The 22902-nt window shown below is 44.0% G+C and overlaps 1 protein-coding gene across 1 annotated transcript in view; it reads left to right on the top strand.

The window, feature by feature from the left end:
- Positions 1 to 22902, top strand: part of NAV1 (neuron navigator 1) — a 327863-nt gene that overhangs the window by 77935 nt on the left and 227026 nt on the right. Inside the window, exons 2-3 of the mRNA XM_063143867.1 lie at positions 2789 to 3644; positions 4678 to 4811. Coding sequence (XP_062999937.1) covers positions 2818 to 3644; positions 4678 to 4811 — 961 coding nt within the window. The 5' untranslated portion in view covers positions 2789 to 2817. The remainder of the gene's footprint in view (positions 1 to 2788; positions 3645 to 4677; positions 4812 to 22902) is intronic.

Here is a 22902-nt window from a genome sequence, read left to right as displayed (position 1 = left end):
CGTGAGGTACTGGTTCCTCTCTATTCGGCCCTGGTTGGGCCTCATCTAGAGTATTGCATCCAGTTCTGGGCTCCACAATTCAAGAAGGACGCAGACAAGCTGGAGCGTGTTCAGAGGAGGGCAACCAGGATGATCAGGGATCTGGAAACAAAGCCCTATGAAGAGAGACTGAAAGAACTGGGCATGTTTAGCCTGGAGAAGAGAAGATTGAGGGGAGACATGATAGCACTCTTCAAATACTTAAAAGGTTGTCACACAGAGGAGGGCCAGGATCTCTTCTCGATCCTCCCAGAGTGCAGGACACAGAATAATGGACTCAAGTTAAAGGAAGCCAGATTCCAGCTGGACATCAGGAAAACTTCCTGACTGTTAGAGCAGTGCGACAATGGAATCAGTTACCTAGGGTCCTTTTTATTCTCCCAACATTTTAACAATCTATAAATACATTTTAACATGGTGTTTTAAATTTGTAATTTTGCATTGCTGCTGTTTTTATCTGGTTGAGCTTTTATATTGTATTTTATATTATGGTTTTATACTGTTGTTTTATACTTTGAATGGTTTTAATTTTTGTGAACTGCCCGGAGAGCTCCGGATATTGGGCGGTATAGAAATGTAATAAAATAAATAAATTAATAAATAAATAGGGAGGTTGTGGGCTCTCCCACACTAGAGGCCTTCAAGACGCAGCTGGACAAGCATCTGTTGGGGATGCTTTAGGGTGGATTCCTGCATTGAGCAGGGGGTTGGACTCCATGGCCTTGTAGGCCCCTTCCAACTCTGCTATTCTTTGATTCTATGATTCTATGTCTTGCTTGTAAGTTTCCCATTGATAGCTGGTTGGCCACTGTGTGAACAGTATGCTGATGGACCATTGATCTGATCCAGCATGGCTCTTCTTATCTTCTTTGGTTAAGTTCATGGTAGATAAGGCTGTCAGTGGCTACTAGTCACGATGGCTATACACTACCTGTAGTATCGGTGGCATTATGCCTCTGTATACCTCTTGCTGGGGAACATGAGTGGGAGGGTGCTGTTGCCTCCTTGTCTTCTGGCTTTCTCCCAAGCTAGGAACTGTGTGAATATTCTGTGTGAATAGAATGCTGGAGGAGATGGAGCCTTGATCCATCTAGTTTAGCTAGTGGCTCTTTTTATGTTCCTAAAAGTTGTTTGGAGCATCTGATGTCCCTATAGCTGGGTTAGTCCCAAAGCAGCATGGAGTGGAGTCTGCTGAATTGTTACACAGAGGCTTGGAAATTGACCTTTTTCATGGTAGCCCTTGGGAGAAAGTGGTACAGAACCGCGCAGCAGAGAATTGCCAGAACAGTGGAATATAGGAGACAGGTATTATAATGGACCACAGCAGTTAGTGCTCCTCTGTCTGTCAGGTGACAACTTTCTGTGACATTTTAAAATATTTGTTAGAGGGATTCTTAGAAGGCTTGGCTCGCTGGAAGCTGTTTCTGTCTAAACATGCATAGGATTGCACCCTTAGTAATAAAGAGAAGTCTTGTTGTGGCAACATATTAGAGAGATCATACCTTGTTGAGACACATGACTTGGGTTTCTTTGGAATGGTTCTTGTTATAAATGGTGGCTATTTTGTGATAGAGGTTTGCTTGTTGCAACTTCTGATTTCCCTGTTTACAGTTTTGGATTGCGGGGGTGGGGGCATCATTATGTCATTTGAATGCTCTATTAATGAGGACAAAATGCTCTGTGTAAAATCAGACTTAATATTGGAAGCACATTTCAATACTGAGGAGATCAGAACGTTGGCCTGGGATAAAAGGAAGCATTGCGTGTGCAGCCCACTTCTTGTGACATGCTAAGCCATATAGGGTCTATCACTTGCCCACTGGCAGTAGGATTTCCAGTGAAGGGAAGCAGAGTTGCGACTTAGCTGTGATATGCAAGTTTCCAGCTGCAACCAAGGGCTTTGTAATGTGGGAGCATTCCTTGAGTCAGCACTGGGGTCTGCTTCACATATACTGAAACCAAGTATCAGAAATGGGGAAGTTAGGAAAAGATTCCTTTCTCTAGTTGTCTAACCTCAATTACTTGTGAATTTCCCTGGTTGCTTACAACAGAAGGAAGAAACTAACAGAAAACAACATTTTGGCAGCACTGGTTTTTTGTGCCGGGCATTGAGTTTTCATTTATTTATTTATTTATTTATTTTAAATTAAACTTTCTGGTAATGTGCATTTATTGGATTTTTTAAAATGCTTTAAATTTATTTGGATCTCATTCCGCACGTTTGACTTACTTTAGAAAACCAAACTGAAAAAAGGACACTATGATGTTTGAAAAGCCCCACCCCCCCCACCCCGGCCTAATAGCCAAAAATAGTTTGAATGGAAAGTTTTGATGAGGAAAAAATAAATGAAATCCACTTATTGTGTGGTTTAAATGTTTATATTCAATCACATCCAGATCTTTACTTTGATTTTTTTATTGGAATACTTGTAAACAATTTAAGTCATGATAACTTGATAGCATACTGTTCCCTTACATCATGTAAATGTTAAAAAATGAAATGAAGGCATGGAAAACTGACAGCATACTAATTTTAGCACATCCAAGCAACTGTTTTCATTTTCTGAGCTGCCAGGCTTTGGCATCAATATTATATGGGTAGCGACCTTCCTTCTTGATGGATGGCCACTTGAAAAAAGTTAAACTAATGATCAGTAAAAGGAAAGCTGGAGGGAGGCTAACCCTGGGACAGACAGACTTGGCTGCAGAAGCTCTAGGATTAACTTGCTCTGCATTTCTCTTCTCTCAGATTGATCCTTCTCCAACCAAGCTGTGCTGATGATGAATGGAACAGCCAATGTGAATGCAGCTGGACGTAGCCATTATGCCTCCTCTATACCTGTTCCCAGAGCTGCATCCCACAGCAAGATACACACTCTGGCAGCATCTCCCAAATTGCCCCCAAGGCAGAACAGTGTGGGAGCTGTTCCCTCACAGAGGGCATCATCGCCCAGGACAGGGAAGGGGCTGGTTGGCTCAAGCAGTGGAGCTCCTAAAGGATCCAAGCAGAAGCTCCTTCTCAAGCCTCCAGCAGCTGCAAGTCCTGGGCAGGCAGAGGGGGCTGAGTGCCATGGTGGGGCAGATGGGATGGACTCCAGTCTCAGCCTGAGCGTGACGTCTGGCTGCAGCAGCCCCCGTGGGCTGCCCAAGGCCAGTTCCAGAGCTGCTGGAGCAGCTAAGAAAGCTGTCATTCAGGCAACAGAGAGAGTCAAGGATACCGCAAAACAAGGGGAAGACAGCATCAGCCTTGGTGTCAAGAAGGGTCTCGGGAAATCCAGCACCATTTCTGAACCTGCAAAGGCCTCTCACCTCCCAGGGAAGAGCCCTTCCTATCTCAGCTTGTATAGTGAGACTTTGTTGTCCAGGTCTTCAGAGGGACCCACTGCAAAGAGGCCTCAGAGCTGTCCAGCGAAGGGCCAGTGGGTTTCAGAAGCCAGCTGCAAAGGAAGTGGAGCATCCAAGTCAGAAGATAAACCTCAGGTGATCTCGCTGGACACAAGCAACCTGAATAAGGGGCCAGTGCTACATGCTGGACCGATCAGTTTTTCTTCTGTTCCACAACACAACCATCCCATCATGGCCACTGTAGCCCCTTTCCAGTATCGGTAAGTGTCACTCTGTAAAATCGTAAGGAAATGTTACTGGATGAATCAGTCAGAGGCACCCAGCTTAAAGGGATGGAAAGAGAGGATGGTCCCTGGTTTGCTCCCCTACTACCAAAATGCCAACAGATATGCCACAGGAAATGAAATCTCCCAAGCTATCCTGCTTTTTTTTTTAAAAAAAAGATAAAGGCTAGCATTTTGTCAAATTTGCAGAAGGTGTGAGCCAAAAGTGAGAGAAGCAGTTCAGTAACAAGAGAAGCAACTTCACTTTAGAGTCCAATGCTAAAACCAAGGTAGGTAGATATCACTTAGGGCCAGCAGTGCTGGTTCTAGATTTTTGAGGGCCCATGGGCAAGACACCTCAGTGAGACTCCTCCCTCAGGGGGTCTACCTTCTCACCTCCTTTTCTTTCTTATCATTGCTGTCACTTGCTTGCTTGACAGCTACTGATCAAGGAGTAAGTGGCATCTACTGTGCCTCCTTTTCACCAGTACCATGATCTGGGCCAAAGCAAGAGGTAGGTGAACAAGCAGGTTGCAATGGTGAAGAAGAGCAAGTCCAGGGTGCTGTTTTTCATGGGCCCATTGATAGGTGCCCAACCATGCCTACCCTTGACACTGGCCCAGGCATGTGAAGAAATTGGCTTAAGTAGATCTATGCAGAGATTTACACATAGTAAATGGGTTGCATGACTGCTTTCTCATGTGTCTATCATGTTACTGCTTTGTAGTAAAGGTGTGATGAAGTATAAGATGGAGGTCCATAGTGCGACCATTGCATGACTGCCTCTCCATGTGCCGAGGTCAGTATAGCTTAATTCAGCTGAAATATTCAGTGCCGTGTGAGTTGGGGCCTTCAGCTGAGGAAGTCAGTGCTTCCTAGAAGGAGCTGCTCAGAAGTCTTTACTGAGGCCGGACAAGGGACTGAACAATGGAGTGAACTATAAGGAAATGCCTGGGTAGTGTGTTTATTTAACTGAATATATATAATGGGTATGGAGTGACTGACTTGATGTGCTTTCTCTGCCTACCAGGCGACAGAGTGAGAAAGAGAGGAACAGCCTCCCTAAGGAGGAGAATGCATGTGATGCACAGCAGCAGCAGCAGCAGCAGCAGCCGCCGCCGCCCAGCCCTACTGAAGGGGCTGAACTCAGCCTGAGAGGCCTGGGTAAGTAGAAATGCTGGAGGGATCTTTTCCTTATGAGGAGGCAATGGGTCAGAACGCATAGCACATGGCTGGTTGCAGGCGAGCTTGGGTTTGCCTCTGTGTGCTGAATGTAGGCATTGGTAGCCATCTGTGTGGCCATTATTGGACAACTGACTTGTGGGTGAAGAAGGATAATCCCATATTTTCTAAACAAGGTTTAAATTCAGAGTAGCTTTGGTCTCTTTTTGTTGGTGTATCATGGAACAGTATTTGTCATGTCACTGAATGAGCAAAAAAGCAGGGGTGGCTTCATCATTTGTTCAGTGGCTGTGTAGCCCCCTTTTGCTTCCAGCAACACCTGGTGGGGAATTCCCAGGCAATTACATGGGTCAACATAAAATGGTCAAGAATATCCTTGTTGCCTATAAAAAAAAATGCTGGGATTCTAAACTGTCCAGATATAAAACCAATACTGGCTGTGGTAACAAATGTAGTACGAACATTTTCTGTATTTAAAAATGCAAATGGTTGTTTCTCTCTACCACCCGGTCATATCCTTCTTTTTGCCTTGATTTTGGGGCTGTAGAAGCAAAACAGTAGGACTTAATCCTGCTGAAGATCATTTGTGTATTTTAAGATCAGGATGGACCATTATAAACAGGCAGTCTGACAAGTGGTTTTGAATAGGCTAGGTATATGGCACTTCAAGATTCCTGAGTTTAGACGATCGGACTAAAAGTGAGTCGGTCCCATGGAGTGAAGGAAGAAGAGATCAGTGTCAAATTTCTGAAGCATTTATCCATAGCTTGGTATTCTCTGTGCTGATGGCGGTGGTGCCTGGTTGGGTAAACATCTTGCCCCCTGCAATTTGGTAGTTTGAAATGAGAGGAGAACAATTAGATTGGCATGAACATTTCACTATGTATCCCATAGTGGAGGAAGTATCATAGATGGTATCATTATTTCTAAATACGCCTGGGATTTCCCCCAGTAATTTTTACAGTAATTCTAAGGTGGAAGACAGCTATCACAAACCATCAAAAGTTTCCTTTTGGGAGTTTTCTTATTAGGTAGAAACTCTTTATTTTTATAATAACAATAAAAAGTGGGCCGTGCAGTTTGGATGTTATGATAGATATTGAATAAAGTGGAATTTGGAGTTTATTTGCCGTTTGTTAAAGGAATGGAAAGAGCTTGATATTCTATAGGCTGCAATCCTATCTAAATTTGCCTGGGCGCAAGACTCATTAAACTCATTCAGGCTTACTTCTGAGTAGTTATTATAGGATTTCATAGTAGGTGATGCAATTCTGGAATAGTCAGGCCTTCACTGATGGACAGGTTTTTATGATTTTGCTTGGTATTCTTAAATAATAAGCACCAGATATATTATTTAAGGACAGGTTCTGAAAGCATGAGAAGAACTGTAAGATGGTGTTTTGGATAGAATGAAGGCTAAGCCTTAACTATGCATGATCTACAGTGACATGTATTCCCTGCTCCCCATGTCTTCTTTTGGAAACAAAAGCAGTCCTGGGAAGCTGCAGCCTTGAGGAAAAGTCTAACAGGAGGAGGGGGCTGCTTAACTCTTTCCCCTCCAGCTGTTTTTCTGCTCAATCTCTCCCCCTCCCTTCCCAGCAGCTACTTTTCTACCTTCAGGGGTAAAGACACAGGTACCAGTTTAAAATGCCTATGGAATCTGGTTTCTTATAGTTATACTCTCCTTCAAATAATATTATTTATGAAAGGATTGCTTCATTGGTGGGAGATTAGTAGTAGTTCTTATGTAGATAGACAAAATAGTTCTTCTCTCACAGACTCTTAGATGCTGTCATCAATTACTGTCTTGTCTTGGGACGTACACTTTAGAAAGTGGTTTGACTATCAATTATGACAAAACCTCTGTGTTGGTGACTAGAAGAACCCTTCCCTCAAAGCACAGATTTCGATGTAAACAATGGATGTAAACAACTGTGAGCTTGCTTCTTTTAATTAATTACAGCAGCAACCCTAAACACACTTACGGAGTGTGGCGTAAGTCCCACTGAACACAGTGGGACTTAACTTTGAAGTAAACATATACAGGATTGTGCTATAAGTGGTACATTGATTGTACTTGTAAGTTGAGGCATGCATGTTAAAGACACAACATTCTAGCTATGTAGACAAGTGCATGGTGTTTTCAAATGTACTAGAATATTTGGAGGGAACTGCAAGTTTCTAGTCCTTAGGATATTCAACTCCAAAGTCATGGCTCATCTTACAAATGGAGTTGAAATAGTGTTCTTCTTCACACTCACTTATTGTGGCTAAAATTGTATGCAATTGCTTGGGAGCTAGTCTCATTAAACACAGTGGGGTTTATAAGAGTAGATTCAAAATAACATTTTGAGGAGCCTGTGTTGTTTGCCTAGGGAGCAATACTTGATGGTGTGTTGACAGTGAAATCTGGATGTACCGATCCCAGTTAAAGCTAAGATAATTCTAGCAGCATATTTTAATAGTCTAAGATTTGTGACATGTCACATTTTGACTGCTGTTTCAGAAGCAAAATAAATGGGGGAACATCATTACCTATGGTAGAAGAATCTTAAGTGCTTTCAGGAATGGACGTTCACATTCCAGTATTGGTAGCCTGGTCATTTAAGCGGAGTATCAATGCAAGGCAGAGAAAGTGCAAAATGTGAAGCTTGACACAGAATTCAGCTACTTGAGAATCTCATTCTCCATCTCCTCCATCTCCTCCTCCCTCTATCAAGTTTCTTTCTAGCCCTTATGGCTGTGATGATATGTTTAAATGTGCATGGGCAATGTTTGTTGATAACCCGGAAACCAAAGGTGGTTGAATAAGATTTATCTAAGAGAGTGAAGGTGCACCCTGCATAGCTCCTCCCCTCCCCATCATCAGTAAAGCAAAAATAAATTATTAAAATTAATAATAAAAGTTGCAAAATGATATTGATGGTGCAGATTTTGCTCAACTAGTGTAAGTAATACAGATGACTCTCAGAACTCAACTTTTCTTGGAGTAGAATTTGGATTGCCTGGACAAAGAATTTAACTTTTGAGTACAGAGTCAACATAGGCCTAAATAGATGACTGGGACAATATAGCTGCATTTTCATGTCACTGTAAGGCATGCATGAGTGATGGCTTAATAAACCAGAATATGAATGAGCAGAATGTGATCCCCCCTCTCCGCTTTGCCTCTCCCTTTGTGCAAGTGGATAAACTAACCAGAAAGGGGAGAGATTCTCTTGATGTCCAAACTTGCGATCCTGATTTATTACTCTCAAATAAGCCTGGATTTATAAGCCAACAAAAACAAGAAGCTCTCCTTTCCTACTTATTTCACCCACTTGTGCGAAGAGAGAGGACAAAGTGAGAGTGAACTGGCTGCATACACTAGAACACTCTTCGTTCACATTCTGGCTTATGAAGTCATCATTTGTGGCATAAAATGATGTGTGAACACAGCTATTAAATATGGATCAGCTTGAACACCCTAATGCTCATACAAGTAGTAGCAGTAGTAGTAGTAGTAGTTACAAGCCAATAAAATGCAGCAGGAGAAACAGAAGTGTAATAACTCAGTTGGATTTTTCCACATAGCTGATTATACAGGCACATGTTTGGCTCAGACCTATTTTGAAAACCTGATTTGTGGGCAAAACACAGCTAAGACTTATAGAGGCTGTTTAGCTAAATATGCCTGGAGGTACAGTGTGGTGCGAGAAATATCCCTTGATCAATCAGTCCCATCAATACTGAGCATTATAGCTAAATGAGAGGGCAATTATTGTGAAGGCTGCTTCAAAAATTACTTTTTATGTCAACAAAGAATGCTTTGTATCTCAAGGCCAATAGCAGAATATTGAGAAAAAGAAAACAGAAGTGATAGAAAACTTGAATTTAGAATGTAACAGGCAAATCGAAGTCCATTTTCCTAGTTTATTCTCCAGATGTTCTGCAAAATTTTGGCACGTGGTCTGCCTCCCGTCTCTTTCATCCACCTAACTCGAGCTCTTTTGCAGACACACACACACAGAGACACACATTAAATATAAATTTGCTGTGAAGGATCCAGACACCCTCCCAGAAGGAAGAACTTCTATTGCAGGGCAATAACATTTCCCCTAAACTCATCACACAGTGGGTTGGATCGCTAGGGGCTTCCACACAAGTCTTCGGGGCGCCCCGAAAGCGCTTCAGGGCGCCCCAGAACTCCTAGTGTAGCTACCTGGTCAGAAGAGACGGAGGAAGAGGCGGCGGTGGCGGCGGTGGCGAAAAGTTCCCAGGGCTCGGCGGCTTCCTTGCCTCCGAGCCCAACTCCCCGCCGGCCTCCTCCTGCTGCCGGCGAAAGAGCCACCCGGGGTGGAGAGCCTCCGTCTCTTCTGACCAGGTAGCTACACTAGGAGTTTCGGGGCGCCCTGAAGTGCTTTCGGGGCGCCCCGAAGACTGTGTGTGGAAGCCCCCCAGATCAGCCATTCCATGAACAGAAGGCACTGGGATCCTGCTGGAGAAAGTGAACGAAGAGACGATCTTCATTGATTCCCCTGCAGCCCCCTGCATCTTTTCTCATGCTGCTCCAGGGCTCCCCCAGCCCTCCACAGCAACCTTTCAGAGGGTGAAGAAGGATGCAGGGGGAAGGAAGAATCATGAAGGTCATCTCTCCACCCCTTGTTCCAGTGTGAGCGTCCACCCAGTAGGCGCTACTCTGGATCCAAGCCAGAATGCATTACTGGGTATGGCAGTATAAACTGAAGAATTATGCTGTACAAGGGATAGGATATTCTGTATTTTGAACTTGTATTTTCTTGGTTAAATGGTAGCTATGATTTCATATCAAAGTAATTATTAGGGGTGTGCACTATGCCCCAGAATTATCTGGTAACCGCAAACATCCATGGAGCATTTGATCTTCCAGAGTAGAGATTGGCCACTTCCAAGCCCATCGATTAATATTAGAGCAGAGATGTGCCCAATTGGGGCTTCTAAGGTCTCTGGAATTATCTTGGTGTGTGTGTGTGTGTGTGTGTGTGTGTGTGTGTGTGTGTGTGTGTGTAAACTGAATATCTCCATATCTGGAAGATGCTGAGTGGGGTGAGGGGTAGCTTTGATATTGACTTCTGTGGCTAACCAATTAGGAATTGCCACAGTGCTGTCTGTGATTGTGTTCTCCTCCAATAGCAGTGTTCAGGGGAGTGGGAAACACTAACTGCAGCTGATTCTGGGCATGGGGGGAGGGAGAGAGGGAGTAGTGGCTGGGCTTCCAGTGGGGTGGGGGAGTGGGGGGCTCCGTCCAATATATCTGGAGGGCACCAGGTTGGAGAACGCTAGAGTGAGGAATTTTAAAAAAATATCCTAAAAAAACAAGGCATGAATAGATCTGATTCAATCATAGTATGAGTAAAGCCCTCCTTAAGAACTATCACCTTGCCATGTTTCATCTCTTTATCTTTAAAAATTACAAAAGCATTTGTGTTAATTTCCATTTTAAAAATTCCTAATAATCAAAGCATGAACCAATCTGATTCAAACTTGGCAGGGCTAAAGCCCTCTAAGAGCTATCGCAGTGCCAAGTTTTATCTTTTTATCTTTAAAAATTAGGATCTGTATTCATTTGATCAAATTCCATTGATTAGAGACGTTATCTAAAAAGGGGTGGTTCTCCAACGGGTAATTCATTAGGGCAGAGTAAGGCGAGCTGCTCCAAAATTGGAGCAGAGAATCACCTCAGTGGAGCTCTGGCTCAAATTTTGAGGCAGAGAGCACCCACTTTGCACACCCTTAGTAATTATCCCTTTATTTTCTCATACTGTCTTTTTTTATAATATTAATTCCTAAGCCAATTGCCCTTTCTTTCCAAGGATGTTTCTCTGATCAAAGTCTCTCCGGTCTTCCAGCTAATATAATTAATACAGCTGTAAATGTCTTTCTCTTCCATGAAAGAGGTCCACCAAATTTTGAGAGATTTGTAGGTTGATCCATGGTAGACAAGCTCCCATAGGGAGACATATTCATTCAGTCTTCCTCTACTGTTGTACTAGTTTGAACAGTTAATTATGTTGAGACAAACACAGAATTTCCATGAGAAAAATGTCACAGTATACCCATAGTCTCAAGGGGTGAATGAGGTCAGTTATCTCAAACTGCCAAGGTAGGTTGCACTCTTATGTGCTCTTTCTTTCACTTTTCCTAATTTAAGGAGCATATTTGTTATTATTCATCACATTTTAGTGACACCCATGCATGTTCATGTATGATATCCATGATGCTGATTGAAGGCAGAAGCAGAGCTTGCTTTAATCATCTTAAGGTGCAATCCTATACAGAAAAAAGTCCTACAACCTATAACATTCCCCAGCCAGCAGTTGCTGAGATGCAAGACAATAAAGAGGTCTGCTGTGTAATCCGCAAAGCTTTATTCAACAAATAAACATCTCTTCACACCTGATGGGAGTGTGAATGCTAGGAGACATCCTCTAAGCTTGATTAACCTAACAAAGCAATGCAGTTGCCTATCAACTAAAACTTGACAGTTTCCCCTGCAGTCCAACAGGCACGTTACCTCAGGGAGGGTCTTTTTGGAGAAGCTTCTGGTGAGTGGTTACCATAATGGTCTGCCTCTCACCTCCTCTCACCTCCACCCTCTTGACCCTGCTGCAGACTCTGGGATCTGTCAACTCTGATGTCCTCTCTGTTGAGTTATGGCTTTAGAAGCTGTTTAGTTATTGCACAGACTGGGTTTCTGGCACATAACCTTTTGTGTTAAGTCTCTGTCTGGGCCCTACAGAGACTAGCAGAGATTACAGCGGTTCTCAGCCAAGTCAGCAAAGACGTGAATTAAGACAGAGATTTATGTAGGTTAAAACAAACCTTTTTACTGGCAAATAAATATATAATTTAGTTATGGCAGTACAGATACAAATACTTACAAACGGTCAGTCAATATAGCTCACATGAGGGACATGGAAGTTATACATGCACTTGAAAATACATTTACTTTTATAGACAACCTGTACAATGATGCAACTCCTTGCAACCCTTAATTGAAGACAATCAGTTAGACAATTATTCAATTATGACACTCAATGTCCAGGTGTAGAGTTGACCTTTAAGTTTCTGCTGAGTCCTCTGTTCCTCCAGATCCTCAGCAATCAATGGAAAACATAACCAGGATCCATTCCAGGATCCAACACTCTCCCCCTCTGACAGAGACTGAGTTCCCAGAGATGGGGTGTGTGTGATGGAATAGTGTCTGAGTTTTCAGCATCCTGTCCAATAAGCTCCTGGGAAGATTCACCCTTGACTCCTCCTGAAGAGTCTTGGAGAATCTCTGCTTCCTGTCTCCTCCTCCTCCTCCTCCTCCTCTTCCTCCTCCTCCAGATTCAGGGCCTGATTTCCCCAAATCCCTTTCTCCACACTAGGAAGAACAGGATTGATCCTGACACCAACCAGGATTGTGCGCTTAATTGGGAATTGATATATAAGTGGTTTTTTGGGTTACTATTAAGTTATATAAGTGGGACCTGCAACAAAGTGTTGATATGTGCAGTGATTCTATTCAGTGTGCCAGCCAGCCATGCCTTTTTCCAGGATACTCCATTGCACCCTCTCCTGGTTGTTTTTTTTTCACTCTCTGGCTGCAACGATCATCTAGCGTTGTGTGGCCACTGAAAATGCTCAGGGGAAGTGGACTGCAGCACAGGCATTCACTGTCTGTTCTGGATCACATCAGATAAGGCAGAAGTCACATCAGAACCTTGGATAGCACACTGCATGAAGTGCTGACTGACGTATTCTGATATTAGGCACTGTTGTCTCAGCAAAGGACTGTGGTCAACTGAGACCTTAAGCTGTCTAGCAGAGCCTGGTCTTTTGTTGGCTCCATCCCTGCTGCTGATTATACTTCTTAATGGGCCAGTGTCATGTCCTGCATGGCTGAGGGACAGGATAAACTGCAGGGGAGACATCCTCAGAATCAGATGATAAGAGAGATACATCCTCAGGCTAAAACGTTTTAGAAGGGAATATAAAGAGCTCCCCCTGAAGTGGGGAGACCTTTGACCTATCTGAATCAAAGTCCTCCTCAGGGTAATGTGGACAATTGGGGTGTTTGGGCCTCTCTCGCTCTCTCTTTTGCTCCTTTAGTATTTTTTCTAAAGGGTGGTGTTTGGGGTGGTAATTCTGCAAATCTTGGGGTCCTTCTGAGCATGCTCTGTTTGAATACAATCCTGTTGGCACTCACCAGCTGAGTTTGCTATTAGAGGGAGGAATGCCCACTAACTAAGTTAATATCTAGGAGAGGACAGTGGTTTAGTTACATAAAAAGGGAAAGAAATCTCAGGATGCTATAGAAAGGTGGGCTTTTGTATAATAAACCTTTCTATAGCATTCTGAGACTCCTCTCCCTTTTTGTGTACGTCTTGGTTTAGTTAGAATCTCCCCCCCCCCCACCGCCCCAAATGGCTGAATAGTTATTTTTATTACCCTTAGAGAAATGACTTGTCTTAAATATATCTCAATGCCTGAGAGCACCCTAAATGTGTCCTGCAGCTTAGTCTTATGCTGTGGGGTGTCAGTACATCTTTCAGGAATAAGAGGGGACATTGGGCAATACTGTGCTAAGACAGCGAGAGGAACATCTGCACATCTATCAGATGCCATACATGAAGATTATGGTTTACAGGCTCATATTGGTCTAGCATTTTTAAAAAGGTGAGTGGCAGGCGACTGTGATTACTCAGGAATGGAGTGGCCAGGCCAATATTAAATCTAGTAACCCTAATTCAGTTTTATATAGTGTATGCCTGGGTAAAGGGAGATAGATAATTCTGTTGCTGGTCCTGATGCTGAGACAATGCCATTCTTCCTCCAGCAAGTATTTCTTAGAATCATAGAATCATAGAATAGCAGAGTTGGAAGGGGCCTACAAGGCCATCGAGTCCAACCCCCTGCTCAATGCAGGAATCCACCCTTGATTCCAAGTGCTGTATAGAATGTCAATGTACAAACATTATGGGCACCTATTGGATAGTGACTATGACATCATAATTATGAACAACACAACTATTCTGTCCTCCCACACCATTTTGTAAGGGACCTAGGTTACTGCCTAATATTATATTATATTTTTATTGCATTTCTATACCACCCAATACCTGAAGCTCTCTGGGTGGTTCACAAAAATTAAAAAATTAAAATTAATATCAAGCAACACTTTGATCTGTCTAACTTGGTATTGTCCACACTGACTGGCAAATGGCTCTCCAGAGTGTTCAGACTGGAATCTTTCTCAATCCAATTTAGAGATTCAAGGGACTGAATCTGGATTTTTTGCCTGCAAAGCACGTACATTGTTAAGAGATATTGCTTCTTCCCATCATTTAAAGAGATAGATAGAAATGCATGTTCTTAGATGCATCTTGCTCCTCTTTTTTTTAAAAGTAGTGAGTACCTTTGCTTCATGATCCTCTTGAATTTCATTTTTTTTTTTAAAGGGAGAACAGTTTCAAAGAAAATGTCCATCAGAGCTATGGCATCCACCTTATCAATTTTTAACCAGTTGCCTTAGTCTTTGGGGCAGATGCGTTTTCTGGGGTGGGCGGGGAACTGGCATACTGGACAGTGACTACAGGTAAAGCTTTTTCTAGGATTTGGAAGGATGAAGCTTGGGATCTGTTACTGACTCACACTGCATCTTCAGGAAACCTTTATTGTGCCCCCAGTTCAGTGGCTCCAGAGGGGAGTGTAATAATAAAGCCACATTACTGGAATGCAATGGAATTAGTCCCATTAAGGCATGGGATGCAAATCCGCCCTGGGGCCTGTGAGGAGAAGAATAGACAGCATGTCTGACGTAACAGGATTATGGGCCCATGAAGGAGCTTTACAAGAAAGGACTCCCTGGATGCAGTGGAAGCTGGTGTCTCCGATGTCAGTGGGGCAGCAAATCTGCTCACGGTTTCAGTCAGAACCACTCAGAACTCTAAAGGTGCTTTGATGCTGGATAGCTCCTTTAGAGTTCTGACTGGTTATGACCAAACCCCGGAGCAGATTCACTGCTGCATTGATATCGGAGCCACCAGCCTTCACTGCCTGGATGGAATAGGTGGGCAGAGAGTCATTGATTCTGCCAGATCAGCTCTGTGCTTGAATTATTGGAGGAGGAGTGGGGTGGGGGAATAAGGGAGTCCATCATGAAATCCAAAGGACCCACCCCAGACTCCCTCCAATGTTAACCAAATAGTGGGTCCCCTGTAACCTTCTAAAAACAGTAGCTAATGGGGAAGTCACACAAGCTAAGGAAGGTGAACGGTCCCTAGCTTCCTTGTAATGTGAGACTTGGACCACCTCAAACGCTTCTAATGCTTCTGTTTAGTTATGGGATTCGTCACCACCACCACCATGTCTACCCCCTCCCCAGTTAGCAAAGGCAGAATAAACCCCATCTTCTCTGCCTGATTGTAAACATGTTTACTTGGAAGAAAATCTGTTGAATTCAGCAAGCATATTTCCATGGGCGTATGTTTAGAGATGAAATCTGAAGCTACTAACTAGGTGCGTTTATTATTATCATGGCATATGGCTGGGGAACCAGAACTATAGATAAGGTTTGCTATTTTGGTAATTTCATACTCTCCTGGCCACATTCTCTGATAGTTTAACTGTTAAATGATGTAAACTGTTTGGATCATTTTCACGTTGTCAACTTTAGGCAATGAACTAGTCAACATTTACAGAAGTGAAAATTGGGAGGTTATTTTATATACTACAGTCAACAGACCAGAATACAAACAGGAAAAGATACAAAAACAGTAAACTTAATTATAAAACAGAAAAAGATACAGAAATATCATCAACCCAAAAGTCCTATTCCGGCATTCTGAACCAATGTTCATTGAGCAGTTTTGTCACCCCTTGACAGCATCTGGGATGACATAGGATGCTGCAGGTTCCCTTCTCCCAAGGCCAGAGACAGAGCTCCAGTCTGGGAGGAGGAAATTGGATCATGGAACTCTACAGCTCCTCCCTGTCACCACGGAAAGCTCTGCAGCAGCTCCTCGCCTGAGCTCTGACCTCAGGAAGGATATGGAGAGCAGGAGGGGGCGGGATGATCACAGGCAAGTTGAGGACAGGAGAGGTTAGGGATGATGGAGAAATTTGAGACGGACTAAAATGAGTCTGAATTTCTAGAATCCAACCTGTGTGATCTGCCCCCCCAAGGTTATGTGAAGTACACTAACTTCTGGATATATTTTTTTACTTTCTTGAAATTTATGCAAATTTATTTGCAGGCAAATACTAGTGTTGGAAGGGGCCTATAAGGCCATCGAGTCCAACCCCCTGCTGAATGCAGGAATCCACCTTAAAGCATCCCTGACAGATGGTTGTCCAGCTGCCTCTTGAATGCCTCTAGTGTGGGAGAGCCCACGGCCTCCCTAGGTAATTGGTTCCATTGTCATACTGCTCTAACAGTCAGGACATTTTTCCTGATGTCCAGCCAGAATCTGGCTTCCTGTAACTTGAGCCCAGTATTCTGTGTCCTGCACTCTGGGATGATCAAGAACAGATTCTGTCCCTCCTCTGCGTGACAGCCTTTCAAGTATTTGAAGAGTGCTATCATGTCTCTCCTCAATGTTCTCTTCTCCAGGCTAAATATGACCAGTTGCCAAAACAAATGACACTGCACAATCCATGAAACATACACAGGACAGATTTCACAAAATCTGGACATTCTTAGGAGAGGTCAAGGATCTGGCAGCTCCATAGGCCTCTCAAGCTCCTAACCCTTCACCAGCAGGCAATTAGAGGAGCTCCGAAGCCTATCTATAAAAAATCACTGCAAAGGAGTTTGGCGGGGCTATAAACGCCACCTAAATTGGGCCCTAAATGCACAAGGAGGGGGGAATGCACTAGCCACAGCCCCTCTGTCACTATTTCTGTTGCCCTCTACATGTGGAAGATGACTTCTGAGGTGGACGGGCTCCTGTGTCCTGTGGAGCTCTCCGCATGATTTTGGATTCCCAATTGCATGGAGAGTCTCCACAGACAGAGGAAGCTCCCTCCTTAAGAAAGCCACCACCCACATGTAGAGAACTTTTGTTACTGGGTAGATTAAAAGTAATAATAAATAAAGGAAGGGTGATGAAAATGGCAATGAAAGGGGGTGGAGCTAGTGTGCACCCTTCTTCACATGTTTAGTAAAACCTGGATTGGAATGCTGGGATTGGAAGGACTTTTTTCTATCTAAACATGGGGATTGCCCCATAAGTGTGTTTTAATATCTCAGGTCTATGGGCTATGTTGTTGTTGTTGTTGTTGTTGTTGTTGTTTGCAAAATACATGTAAAGTATACATGTTAAATTAGATTGCTATCTAGGGCACCAGAACATTTTCCGATGCAAAGTGATTCCTCCCCCACCCACCCGATGCAGATCACTCTATACAACTAACCTAAAAATTTCCAGAACGTTTTCCAATTCAATCCCCATCATACACACACACCTGCCTTGTCAGGGCCTAGCATTGCTCTTTCTTTCCCATTGTCATTGCCACTGCAGCTAGGGCTGTGTTGCGTTTAAATGCGAGGAGGCAGATGGATTGTCAGGCATTTATCCAGCACTGCTGGTAACCTGACTGCTTTGACAGATGGGAGCTCTGGAGTCAGCCTGGCAGCTCCTGAGATGATGGGTCATGTCACGACCGATGCGCTGGAGGCGGGGGTGGGGGTGGGCAAAATCATTACTGGCGGAGGGGAGGGGAAAGGCTGCAATATGCCTAATGGCGTGACATGTACCAGAGGTGAACGCGAGGGCAGATGGTGGCTTCCACGGCTGTTTGTTTGTTTGTACGCACGCATTCAGCTCGAAGGCACTGCACAACAGCTAGACCTTTTGTGATCTCAGCGACAGGCTAGGAAAAGCTATTTGAGAGTGAGGTGGAGGTACAGCCACAGAGAGTGCCCCCAGACTGAGAGAGCTGTGCCTTGTTTGCCATTGGTAATTGCACAAGGAGGTGGTGCTCATGATCCGCCACCCACTGTTCTCTGCTGCCTTTTCCCACAGGCCCTCAGGGCAGGAAGAGCAACCGATCGTTGTTGGTATTATCCATTTCTTGTTTTTCCAGTTGCATTTTGTTTTATTCTTGATTGTAAGCTGGCTTGAATATTTTATAGAAAGGCAGGTTTGTAAATGGTGGAAGTAAATAATAAATGCTAGATGCAAGCTGGTTGAAGGAAGGGGACAGAGAGAAACGTCAACTGAAGACGGCTGAGGGAAAGACAGCCCAGTGGAAAGCGGAGAGATATACGGACAAGCTGCCACAGGGTCTCAGGGCAGGAGAAGTTGTATATTGTTGGTGGGAAGGAAACGGTGAGAGAGTGCAGGGCAGATACAGATGCCAGAGGTCAAGACCAGCACCGGCAAGCAGCATCCTAGGGCAACTGACAAGGGCCCACTGGAGATAATGCCCCAAGTCCCTTTTCCAGTGCTCTGAGAGGCAGAAACTGACTGCTATTATACTTGCTGACAGTGCCATGTAGTGACACACTTGGGGTGGCTGAGTGTCCTACTTTACAGAAGATAGTCCTCTATTTGAAGGGCTGCCAGAGGACAGTCCTCGATTTGAATGTGTCGTATATTTGGACTGCTGTCCTGTCCAATTCCAGTTTAAAGATAATGAACCATAAGACACGTTGCCATCATCCACTAGCACCTGTGGTGGCAGGCATACCAGTCACCTGGTCACAGTCTTCAACAGTATGGTGGGATGTATTCTATTTCTATTTGAATTATAATAATTATTTCTAAATATGCATCTACACTTATAAATTAGCATATGTAATTTTATGCAAAATACTGCTCTCTTTGATCTCCCTTTTTGGTGATTCCTAAGTAGCCACTCTACAGGGCATTATGGGTAATTGCAATAGTAGCCATCCATTGTTTGCTCAGCCATGGATTAACATGCTTTGTTGTGAATAGCTTTACGGGGAACAATACAGAAAAGCAATTTACTTATTTATTTATTACATTTCTATACCCCCCAATAGCCGGAGCTCTCTGGGCAGTTCACAAAAATTAAAAACATTCAAAGTATAAAACAACAGTATAAAACCATAATATAAAATACAATATAAATGCTCAACCAGATAAAAACAGCAGCAATGCAAAATTACAAATTTAAAACACCAAGTTAAAATTTATTTATAGACTTAAAATGCTGGGAGAATAAAAAGGTCTTCACCTGGCGTCTAAAAGCATATAATGTAGGTGCCAAGCGAACCTCCTTAGGGAGCTCATTCCACAGCCGGGGTGCCACAGCAGAGAAGGCCCTCCTCCTGGTAGCCACCTGCCTCACTTCCTTTGGTAGGGGCTTGCGGAGAAGGACCCCTGAGGATGACCTTAGGGTCTGGGCAGGTACATACGGGAAGAGGCGTTCCTTCAGATAGCCTGGCCCCAAGCCGTTTAGGGCTTTAAATGTTAATACCAGCACTTTGAATCGGGCCCAGACCTGGACTGGCAACCAATGAAGCTGGAAAAGGACTGGTGTGACGTGGTCTCGTCGGCAATATCCAAATAAAGTGACTAAGCCAGGTGTGGGCAACTTGTGACCCTCCAGATGTTTGGCCTGCAATTCACATGATCCCTCACCATTGGCTATGCTGGCTAGAGTTCATGGGAGTTGTAGGCCAAAATATAGAAGGCTATAGATTGCCCAGCCCTGGACAATAGCCAGCCCTATTCAGGCATTCTTGCCCTCACATGATTCCAATCACAGGAGAGGGCAGGGCAGGGCCCTGTGTGCTGCCTTTGCCCCTTCTGTCATGTCCCTGTCATCACCTTCCACCTGTTGGAGAGGCATTTCTGAAGTTGGGGGGCCTCTCTACCTGGTAGTCTCCCCATGTTATTTAACATCCAGAAGGCAGTAGCAGAGATGCAGCGTAGTGGGAGAGGGGATAGCCAATGCACACAGCCCCGTTCTTTCCCCCCTCATGCAGTTGGAATCACATGCGGGAGAATGCCTGAACAGACCTTATGACTATATAGCAGAAGTAGGCACCTTGTGGCTCTTCAGATCTTTTGGCCTGCAACTCCCATCAGCCTTAGTCAGCACTGCCGCTGCTGAGGAATGATAGTAGTTGAAGGCCAAAACATCTGGAGGGCCACAAATGGCTGATCCCTGATATATGCTATGTAGAAATAAGGGTAGAAATAGTGATGGGTTGGTGTGTGTGTGTGTGTGTGTGTGTGTGTGAGGGAGAGAGAGAGAGAGAGAGAGAGAGAGAGAGAGTTTTACTGTTAGTTATTAGTAATATATTACATTGGAATTATTGGTTAAAATGATAATGTCTAGTTTTTGTGTAATTTGCAATGTTTATTTACAAGGATGTGCTTTAACACACTGTCTCTGCATCTACTACTTGGACCCCTGCCAGACCTCGACAACACAAAGTATAATCTTTAGCTGGTTGCAACTGAAATCACATAGATAAATGAGAAGTGGGAGGGCGGGCAGAATGGGATTTCTTGGAGCTGGGACAGAGATAGTTGTAGGCAGGGAGCTTACATCAGATAACAGGATGAAGAGTCAGCACACGCTTCATTAGAGCACCAGCAACCCCAGGAGCACAGCTCCCCCTTGTGCCGCCACACTCACAGCTCAGGCCAGCCCTGACCTATTGAGAAAAGGTGACCCTACCAGACCTGAACGATGCTCCAGGGTGAGGCTTTGACTGTGGAATCACCCTGCCTCTTTCACAGAATTTCCTTGGGGGTCCAAGACAACGTTGTCTTCCATTCATTCTCTCCCCTGTTTTCCCACCTCTTCTGCCTTTTTTGCCCTTTCTTACTTTTCAGTGCCTCCATTTCAAAAATCATGTTATTGTGCTTTTCGGTCTTTGCACTGCTGCTGGCATTTACCCTGGTTTTTGCTTTAGTTTTATTCTGTTTAAACATAACATTTTTAATGTTCTGTTTTATAATGGCCAGTATCCAACATGGCCCACATGCCAGTGGGACACAACTCTAGTGCCATAGGAAGCTAGTGGTTCCTGGAGCAACTGGAAAAGAGTAGAAAGGCTCATTTTTTGAGTGGGGCAGGTCAGCAGAGCTCACAGAAGGGAGTTCTGGTGACCTGCCCCGTTCTGTCAATGAAAGTTTCTGCTCATTTCCAGGCACAATAGAACAAGCGGAGGCCCAGTAGCAGCACTGAAAACTGCCCTATGTTATTGTCTTTAATGGTTTTAGGTGTTGCTGCAACCTGCGGTCTGTTAAAGACTAGAACAAACAAATGAAGCTGAGTTTTACTGGAGGGATTGTTTCCCCAAGACAGAAACAGCTCTAATGAGGGTATTACCTGATATGGCATTGAGTCCGAAGAAGCTGGAACAGCGGAAACAGGAAGTTTAATTGCAAATTCCTGTCATTCAATGTATTGACAACGCAGACAAGAATAGAAAAAGAGACGAAACCCTATTTCTGTACTTATATTATTGATGGTATTGTCTCAGGTGCTAAATGTTATGAAAGTCTGTAATATTGTTGGACTGTATTAGATTTGTATTCTTGCATATATGATATATATGATTGGTTGTTATAGTACCCAACATTGTGATGGTTAACCACTTTGAGACACATCAGTTGGTTTTATATATCCTTATAAATTGTAAATAAATGGGTTATTTGATAATTATCACCTTTTATTGGTGTTTGGAGTAGTTGTGTGCCTTATTGGCACTTTATATAGTACTACTTAATAACTACTGCCTTCCATTACTTGTGCAGAAAACACGCTAAGCCATGGTTAGGCCCTTTTGCAGCAAATGGTTAGTGAGTGTCGTTAAACCGTGGTTATGTAGTCACCATGGTTAAGAATGGTTCATACGACATGCTAAGTCATGGTTCACATGACACACTAAGCTGTAATGTTTAGCTCAAAATGCTTAACCGCTGTGGCTTAACCGCATGTTGTCTGAACAGGGTCTTGTGGTGGCATAGAAATATAATAAATAAATAAATAATCCATTAAGAGGGAAAGATGAAATAACTGCAGATTGCCTTTCGATTGATAGTACTAATAGCCCTTTAACTCTCAGAGGGATCACCTAGAGCACCCTTAGTGTGCAGTTTTCCTTGCATTTCCTCCTCATGAATCGTTTTGCCACACTCTTCACTTACCCTATTGAAGAATGGCAGAGGAGAATCTGTTTGTTTCCCAGCTACAGCATAATTTCGTCATGCACCCCAGCAACGTGGGAGCAGAACTGGCTTGGGTTTTTGCTTTCCCACTCTCTTTGGGACATACGATCCCTGTGAGTCAAGGGCCAGCCGGGACCAGCTGTCCTGGACCATGACCTGCCTGGGAGCATAGGAAGCTGCGGGTCGCTGCCACATCTCTCCAGCAGCTCTTCCGCAAGTTCCTGCTGTTTAATTTACTGTGGCTGGAAATTGTAGTGCTTGGCGAGGAAAGGGCCTCTGCTTGGCCCTGTGGGTGAAACATTATCCAGCGTGACCAGGCTGGAAGGGACGGGCGAATGCAGTTCTGGCACGGGGGCTGGGTTCCCACTCGTTGGAGTTGCAGCTGCATGGGAGGATGTGAGAGGGTGGGTGTAGATGCTGCACCCCGGTCACATCTATGGCTGGGTAGGGAAATTGGCAAGGAGCATCAATATACTAGCGTCATGGCTCTCTGGTGATAGTGATACAGCCTCATTCCCAAACATATAAGATTCACACTGCTGTATGCAAATGAAATGGGATTCCCTCTTAGCCCTTTCCAGCCAGGATATAGGAATCTATCCAGGATGCCTGAACCAACTGGGCATTATTGGAGCTGTGTTCAACTTCAGCCATGGCACATAAGGCAAAGAGCTGACTTTCAGATACCTTACCAGGTTCTATATACATCGTTCTCTAAGTAGCTTCCTTCATCTCATCATAACACCATACAAAGGGGAGGAACTGAAGGTAAGCTAGCTGAACGGGATTGCCACCTCTCCCAAGGTCAAACAGAAAACCGTAACACAGAAATAATAGCCTTTGCATCCACGTCCTCACATCAGTTCATGTATACATGTTTAGAATGCCATAGATGTAGCATGCTGTTC

This window comes from Elgaria multicarinata, chromosome 1 (assembly GCF_023053635.1).
Source record: "Elgaria multicarinata webbii isolate HBS135686 ecotype San Diego chromosome 1, rElgMul1.1.pri, whole genome shotgun sequence".
Taxonomy (NCBI): Eukaryota; Metazoa; Chordata; class Lepidosauria; order Squamata; family Anguidae; genus Elgaria; species Elgaria multicarinata.
This window is presented reverse-complemented; position numbering and strand designations above follow the sequence as displayed.